Source organism: Haliotis asinina, chromosome 13 (assembly GCF_037392515.1).
Source record: "Haliotis asinina isolate JCU_RB_2024 chromosome 13, JCU_Hal_asi_v2, whole genome shotgun sequence".
In the NCBI taxonomy this organism is placed as follows: Eukaryota; Metazoa; Mollusca; class Gastropoda; order Lepetellida; family Haliotidae; genus Haliotis; species Haliotis asinina.
Genome location: NC_090292.1, coordinates 22,152,979 through 22,162,119, shown reverse-complemented (window position 1 = coordinate 22,162,119; position 9,141 = coordinate 22,152,979). Strand labels below are relative to the sequence as shown.

The window sequence follows — 9,141 nt, the reverse complement described above, 5'->3', positions numbered from 1 at the left end:
CATACATCCAGTGATAACATGTATTTACAACACTCTCCCTTGCATGGAAATAATCTGTTGGGATAAGGGCAAGATGAACGTGTATGAAATTATGGAGACATATACAATGATAATATGTGTTTATAACATACTCACTTACACGGAAATAATCTCTTGGGATAAAGGCATAGTGAAAGTACGCGAAATTATAGAGATATATATCCAATGATAATATGTGATTACATGATACTCACTTGTACGGGAATAATCTCCTGTGATAAATGTATGATGAAAGTAAATGAAACAATCTCTTGTGATAAAGGGAGGATGAAAGAAAAGTAAATTATAGAGATGTATAGCCAATGATAATATCTGTTTACCACATACTCTCTTGCATGGAAATAACTTCTTGTGATAAAGGGAGGATGAATGTACATGGAAGTATAGAGATATCCAATGATAATATGATATGTGTCCTCTTGCACGTGAGGAGTTACATTAAGCATTTTTGGTATATTTCGTAATACATTCGGTTCATCGTACATGGAAACCTAAATAAAAGTGACACAAAAATTCATTCGTGGTACTATTTGTTAGCAAAGAGGTGATATCCAATCCCAGTCGTGGCATAAACACAAGCAAAGGCAAGGCAAGGACTGACTGGTTAAAGACAGGATTTTATGGTGAACTACTGTAACAAAGTAGCGAGCAAATGTGACATGGTGAAGGTTCACAGCAACAGCATCCTAGAAAACAATCTAAGCCTCCCTCTTTGTATTGCTACATCACAAATGCAGTGCAATGAAGTTTAGTCCAATATAAACCTGGGACCAAGCGGATTAAACCCTACTCCCTCACTCACTTACACTCTAAGTGCCTAGCCCCTTTAATCGCTCACCCTCTCACTCAAGCACTGATGCACTCACTCACTCCAACCAACCAATCCACTCTCGCACTCACCAACTCACCATCTCACACACTCACTCACCTAAACTTACTCACTCACCAGCTCACCAACTCACACGCTCACTCACTCACCCAAACTCACTCACTCACTCACTCACCACCTCACCACCTCACTCACTCACTCACCCAAATTCACTCACTCACCAACTCACACACTCACCAACTCACACACTCACTCACCCAAATTCACTCACTCACTCACCAACTCACCAACTCACCAACTCACCAACTCACTCGCTAGTTCACCTGTGCATGTCGAAAACTTTTTCACTTTTGAAACCCAAAGATAAATCTTTATCTCATGAACACAATTGTGGCAAGTGAAGGCACATCCTTAAAACCGTGGAATAAAGGGGAAAAACTTCTTACCCAGTTTTGGCAAAATTACTCCAGTATGTCATGATATTAAAACTCAGTTCTTGCTCATCGGCTGTAAATTCATACGACGCGTTCAGTGGGAGGCCAAACACCAGTTCCATTTCGTACGAGTGTGCCACGCCTACCCATCCCGGGAACGGATTGGTTGTCACACGGTGTCCGAAGCTGTAGAGGTAGGTCGGGTTACCCCGGGCGAAGTAACTGCCGAATTCTATCGCCGGGCATTTGAAGTCAATGTCGCTTCGTATCTGATTCAAAAGTTCCACATAATCTGCATTTGATCCTGGTTCCTGTCCAGTCTCGTAGAAGAGGGATAATATGTCATTTCGTGTATGTTTGTTGACGCTAACCAAGTAGTTTGCCAACAATTCTTCATATTGTTCTTTTGTTAAAGTGGCATTGGATATTGGCATGGATGAGTTGAGGATCTGCTGTATTGATGGAAGAAGAAGCAGAGTTGATTCATCTTCTACAACCCCGTGCAGCAGACAGGCGTTCTTGAAGTTCCCTGCAGCCATCAACTTCAAGGGATCGTCTGGAAGGAACACTCCGTCAACGACAGGGAGGAACGCCATGCCATCCACTGCTACAGCTTGCTGAATGTTGGTCAGAATTTTTGGATCAGTCCCCACTAGGCAGTGCATGAGCGCCATGTCGTTGATTAAAGGACAACCCAACAAACCCCCCAACTTGACGCTGTAATCCCTGGCAGTTGCCGCGTCATTGTACGTCCACTCGGATATTGGCGTTCCACTTTGAAGAATTGCGTTGTTGAAGAGGTTTCGAGAAAACGGAGACAACAGATGAAAGCCGACAGAAGCGGCGCCAGTGCTTTCTCCAAATATGGTAATTTTTTCAGGGTCCCCTCCAAAGTAGTCCACATTGTTTCGAATCCATTCCAAAGCCAGCCATTGGTCCATGAGGCCCATATTCCCCGGGATGCTGTTTGGTCCAAGGAAGAGGAACCCCAGAGCCCCAAGTCTATAGTTAACGGACACAACGAGGACGTCCTTCTCGCCAGCCAAATATTGTCCTGTGTACAGAGGTAGCTGGGCGCTGCCTTGAAGAAAGCCACCACCATGTATAAATACAAGAACTGCCATATCTTTCTGACCATTCACAGGCGCCCATACGTTAAGGTATAGGCAGTCCTCGCTGTAGCCAGAGGGGTTCCTTCTGTAGGTTTCGGCAGACGGGGGGACACTGGACGGTTGGAGACAGGCAGGAGGAGGAACCAGAACAGACTTTGTATAAGGAGCCCATGGGTCCACAGGATGAGGGTAGTCGAATCGCAGATTGTTGAGAGGGGGTTCTGCATAGGGTATACCGTAGAAAGCATCAACTTGTTTATTGAGGAAAGTCAGACGTCTTCCTGTGATAAGGCCATGGGTGGTTCGAACTGTCTGGGAACGTGCTGGGCTGATCTGGTACAGACACAGCATCACCAGGGTGGTGAACCGACTCATCCTGCTGAAATAAGACAGCAATGCAAATTGTTTTTCTTTTCTTTTTAAGCTGATCCCAAAGTGGCCAGATATATTATTTTCCTTTCATGAGATCCATGCCTGAAAGATTAAATAGTGCGAACAGCTAAGCGTCAGAGGCGTGTACATTGTTTAAAGTGGCCTCAGCACATTTTAAAGGCATCAAGACTCAATACTGAGGTTGTGTTTGCAGGACCTTAAAAAAGAACCAAGTATAATGTGAAAACAGGCATTACGTGCATACTGCCTTGAAGGCGAGCAACATCTCAGCAATGAATACAGTTGAAACATCTACAGACGCCCTGTATCAAGGCAAGATCTATGAGTAAGGATTGGCAGACAGAGTTGGGTGGTTTGTGTGTGAGAGAGAGTGGGAGGGGGAGGGGGGAACTTTAAATAATTATCTGAGTACTTGATTTGTTGGTGAGATGTAACTCTTTTACGCCTTGAGCTTTAGTAACTATTGGGTACCCAATCAATAATGTACACGTATATCTATTTATTGCTTATCTTATTTGTATCATTTAACCTTTCATAAGCGACCTTCAAACGGTAAACTAAAGTTTGAGAACACATGCTGTTAAACTCGAGTTTGACAGTGTGAACATTCCAGCAACTCGCCACCAACACCAATTTCAGTGTTGTCGAAAAATAGAATCGGTCTCTATTCTCACCAGCTTTTCCATCAATCTTCCGGTGTTGTCAAACTCGAGTTTGACGTCTGAAATGTTGTGAAAGTCGTGTTGTTCAGCAACAACCAATCGCTGTCGCCTACACTGTCTCGTGAGCGTGTGACGCTCAAATGACACGGAAGTCTGACAGTATGTGTTGTTGTGAGAAAAGTCTAGTTTGACAAATTTGAAAATTTCCACAAATTTGAAAATTTCCGCAAATTTGAAAATTTCCACAAATTTGGAAAATGTTGTCAAACTTTAGTTTGTCGTGTGAAGGCCGCTATAGTCTCTAATAATCCCCGGATGAATGACTCGCCATATGTATTTGATCGTGTGACTTGATCTATTTTATTTGTATGAGGTTAGACTTAAATGAAACGTCTGTCTGTCTGTATATCTGTATGTCTGTTTGTCTGTCTATCTGTTTGGGGAGAGCTGTCTAAGGCGCCCGGCACGTGATCCAGCACCTGTGACCGAGTGTAAAAACCTTGGAGGTAATTAACTTTGTCTGCAGACTCCTACAGTGTTGTCAAAACACCTAATATACAGTACACGACCCTGTGAACCTAAAAGAACCCACTAACCAGGTGGTAATGACCAGGTGATGGCCTCATGAATACACACAAACACCTAGATGCGGCACAGCGTGTGCAAATTTGGAAAAAAGTACTGTGACATGTGTCCTAGTCCACCCAGTTGTGAATGGGTACATTCACAAGCATAATGGCTGTAACGGCGAGCTCATGTTGAAAATGCGATGTGCCTTTGAGACTGACATTGATCAAGCGAAATACATGAGGTTGTGAGCAGCCTAGCTGGAACTCAACGCTATAGATATCAACAAACAAATCAATCCATAGTCAATCGATCAGCCAATCAATCTATCAATAAGAAAACGAGGCCTTGAAGCAAAACCAATAAAGCAACTGTTTTTGACGTTTCTAGAGCTCTGATATAAGTTGATAAAAAGGATGTATTTATTTGGCTTTGTAGACAAACGAAAACACATAACTCTGTTTGCATGAGTTTAAGGTAAGTTACATATGAAAACTGGATCCTTATAGGAACTTCAAGATTTGCAAAGATTGGATGTAGTAGTATGTAATGTATGTATGTAATGGGCTGTGGGCTGTTGAATTTAATGGCCCCGAACGAAGAGCAGATTCTGAAAACATGAAGTATATATTTGGTGTTAAAGACAAGCTTACTCTCAAGATTAATGGCTGGACAAATGAGTCGTTTATGTCCATGCTCTCAAGTGCAAGTGATTCACATTTTAAAGTTCTTCTTACACGTGTGGGCGACCATGTCCTTATTAACTTGAAAAAGTAGGTATGTCTGACAAATATGAACTACGTTTATTACTAACAGTTTGTTTTTAAATTTGGTTTAGGTGGCGTTTGTAATTGTAGCTGATGTTGCAATGTTTGGATATGTATGTATACAGTTTGTATAAAACTTTTATAATGTATGTATAATGGTCATGCATATGTATGTGTAGGTTCGTTGTATGGGTGAAACAATGCCTTATCGACGTTACTGTTGACTCATTCTCCTTATACATAAGGCAGCATGGAAATACTAAAGATCGCAGAACATGACATAAAAGTATTCTATTAGGAATGTCTTTCTATTTGTATTAACATAGTTAAAGTTATGTGTTTAATTACGTTTGTCATCCAGATATGTCTAAATGTGGACACGTCGTGTCGGAAACATACCTCCTGTAAAAGCAAGGAGAGATTATAAATGGGAATGTCTTCAGGGTTACAGAGTTAACTGTCAAGACAGTAAGAGTAAGAAAAACAAAACAAATAATTTTTGTGATAACAAAAAAGGGATGTTCTGATTGTGATCAACATTTCTTTTATTTGTTTATTTGTCCTCGAGTTGGATTACTGTTGATCGGTCAGTTTTTGAGCCATACAGACTGTAAGTGGACGTTAATACATTTCATTGATTCTTAAATATAGACTTTCCCTTGATTAAAATAATTATTGTAATTCGTTATCCATAATTTCCATCGATTGCTGTGTCTGTGCGCGTCTATCCTAAAGACACGTTGCTTCTGAATTTCAGTGATCCAATTATAATTGTTATTTAGTTTGCATTTTCCATCTGTGGCACCTGAGGATTCGTGCGCGCATATTCTCTGTTGTTGACATTTGGAATTTCATCCATATTTTGCTGGACGATTTGTCGGCTCGGTTTTGGTATTTGGAGAATTTGGCATAAGGAGTTCATCACGAGTTTAGATAATTCTGTACCAATCTTTCAACAAGGTCTGACGTGTCACGGCATTGTGCAGTTCTCCACACAACTAATTGTAACTACAACCAGATAACAACCCATAAACATTAATGTAGGCATTTCAAACTGACTATGTAATTTATTTACAAGAAATTATTAATCAAATTGTACACGCCTAAATTAAACTACTCAAATTTGGTCATGTTGACATGGAATTTTAAATGACCTTTTCTAAAACCAGATCTCGGTCGGACAGGAAACACTTTTCTGGAATAATATTTCAAGAATGCAAAAACTTACACCTCATGACAAGACGAACTCCTCGCAGATGCTCTACAGGTCTCAGGAACTTTTCGGCCTGTAATTGCAGACCTGGTGAAACAGTGTCAAAGGCCATTCTATTCTATGTTATTGGTATTCAAGCATGGAGCTCATTAATATGCTGCTAAACAATGTGTGCGATGTTTAGGAGAGCAGCGAGGAAGCAAATCAGCAGAATGCGTCATATACCTGCCATATATGTCTGTAGGGATTACCGACACAAATGTGAATATTCGCAATTAGTGGTTTCAGCATTGGTGTACAAAGTATTTCAGATAGGAATATCTTTTGACATATTTTGAAAATTCAGTTTTGTTCACAGCTGCGTAATGAGTTGTGGTGAATTGAGAATGTCTGCCTTGACTATCTTGGATCTGTGATGATGGTAAATAAGTTTTATTTTTTAAACTTTGTTTGTATATTTGAATGCCAATACCTGCTTTTATGTGTATTACACAGAAGAAAACATAGTTTGTATGAATAGATTTAAAATGTATATAACTACACTTTTTATAAATAAACACATAGGTGGTTTTGAGAACATTGGTCGAAAGTGGTTGCAGCAAAACCAATACAAAAATACTATTTGTTCTGAGAAATGATTTTTGTGTGAGTGTAAACAGCGTCAGTGCCAAAACGTTTCCCCCTCTTTTTGAAGCTTCTAGAAGCCTAAACGTTACCTAGAAAACACTCCCCGTAAACTGCATGTACAAGCAAGCGGGTAAGCATTCGGAATCGATCACTATGAAAACGCTGTTAATAAATTTGTATTTGCTTGGAAATGGGAAAATTATCACGCTCACAATCCAAGTGAGCGCATGAGTTTAGTTTTACGCCGCACTCAGAAATATTCCAGCTACATGGCGGTGGTCTGTAAACAATCGAGTCTGGACCAGACAATCCAGTGATCAAAAACATGAGCATCGATCTGCACAATTAGGAACCGATGACGTGTCAACCAAGTCAGCGAGCCTGACCACGTTAGTCGTCTCTTACGACAAGTTGAGTCGCACGCCAATCCAAACATTGCCTTTGGCCACCTTGAAGTTGGGGAGTCGCAGTCTGCAGTTTCCCAACATTTGAAAGTTCACCATATCGCGAGAGAAGCGGCCGTCCAAGAGTTCCCACCCAAGCGCTGTAGCGTTTAATCCGGGTTGATCACTTGTGTCATTGTCTTGCCATCTTTGATTTGGAAAGAATTTCACGGCGGGGGACACCAGCAAATGGGCTTTACACATTGCACTCATGTGGAGAAAACCTGGGTTTTCTGCGTGACGAGCAAACGCTTGAAGCACATGCCCACCTCGCCGCCACTTTTGACAGGAGGCTTACATATAACAAACTGATAGTGCTGCGCTTTGGCTTTGGCTGTATTACTCGACTTACTGAGCACACTTTTCTGGTGACTGTCTCACTGCTTCACCCAAGCTTCAATATTACTGATAGCGGCTTTGAAAAAGAAACCAACCAACTATTTAGGTCTATGTTTGAAACTTGACCACTGTTCTTGCTATGTGGATATCATTGTTATTATCACCATACGTCACTGTCACAAGCAAGTTACATATTACGTGGCCGGACTTTTGTTTGTTACCAAACGTACCTGTTCGTATATCAGAAAAAACTGGCCTCCTGAGAGCTTTCGGTGTTTCCTTCGTGTTGTTTATTTCAAATACGTTACTCTACAACTGCGACAGTTAGGGTTACGATGATACATATTTATACAGTAATTGCATCTCTTGCTCCCTATAGGGCTTCGATGACATCAGACCCGTGAAGGTCGCGTGGTAGAATAGGCCTACAGCAACCCATGCTTGCCATAAAAGGCGAGTATGCTTGTCGTCAGAGGCGACTAACGGAATGTTGCTAGGTGTGGCGTAAAACTAAACTCACTCACTCACTTACGCCCTACATTATTCAAGTCGAGTCAAACCGACTTATTTCAATGACAGTAAGTTTCTTTTCGACGGACTCGATGATGAGGAGATAGGGTTGACTGGATGAGTATGGTTTACGCTGGTTTTAGCATCATTCCAACAAAATCCGGACATCGACCATAGGCGAACCCGGGCCTGCGGGTGACAGTGGTACGATTTAACCACTATTTCCGTCCAGATTATATGTACTGATGCTCATGCTGTTGATCACTGGATTGTCTGGTCTAAATTCAATTATTTACAGACCGCCGCCATATAGCTGGACTATTAGAGAGCGCGGCGTAAAACTCACTCACACGACTAACTGCAAAGTACTGCAAAACAGATGGAGTAAAACTGAGTGCGTCTTAAACTAAACCGAGTGCGGCGTAAAACTCATGATCAGCTCACTCACTCGATAACATAACGGGGAACTGCAAAGCTTATGTAGGCAAATGAATGAGTAAGTATAGTTTTACGCCTCTTTTATCAATATTCCAACCACATCACGGGCTTCAGACATGATTGTACCCATGTGATGAATCGAACCCGGGTTTTCAGCGTGACGAACCAACGATTTAACCACTAGGCTACCCCACCTCCCCGAAGACAAAGGTTTAGTAAGTAGATGAAAATAAGTTTAATATTTCATGGTCAGGGATATTTTCTCAGATCATCTATACCATTCTATCAAAGATAGAAGATTAATAATTAGATGCGTGGACGTCAAAAATAAAATAGTTAAGAAATATGTACAGCAAATTGAATGTACTGTGCAAGATGTGACGAATCGTTCAATCTCTCGAGGGTAGAGGGTAGAGGTACTGTTCTGGCCGCATGGAAATCTGGTTGGGAGAGGAGAATAAAGCCTCGTCACTCTGAACACTTCTGTCACCGTGCCGTTGGTCAGTTCTAATGTCTCGTGCTGGTCAGTCTACCACAGCTCCTTGATCCATACAGAAACGCCAATACGAACGTTCAAGTACATTTGTCAATATTGGTGAGTTAGTTATCTTGACTAAGGTGACCCCAAAGTTTACAAATTGGTTTTAAAAAGCTCAAATTTATATTAATTTTACAATTTCAAAGAAAATGCACGGGATCAAAAGAAGGCATAACAATCCTATTCACGCCGTTGTCTTACCTGTTACAGCCATTATTTTTCAAAACTTT

The 9,141-nt window shown here is 41.2% G+C and overlaps 1 protein-coding gene across 1 annotated transcript; it reads right to left on the bottom strand.

The window, feature by feature from the left end:
- Positions 1-1,310: 1,310 nt before the first annotated feature.
- Positions 1,311-2,789, bottom strand: LOC137259418 (acetylcholinesterase-like). Its single transcript, XM_067797079.1, has one exon. It carries the CDS (start codon positions 2,787-2,789, stop codon positions 1,311-1,313), a length of 1,479 nt encoding a protein of 492 aa, XP_067653180.1.
- Positions 2,790-9,141: the final 6,352 nt, after the last annotated feature.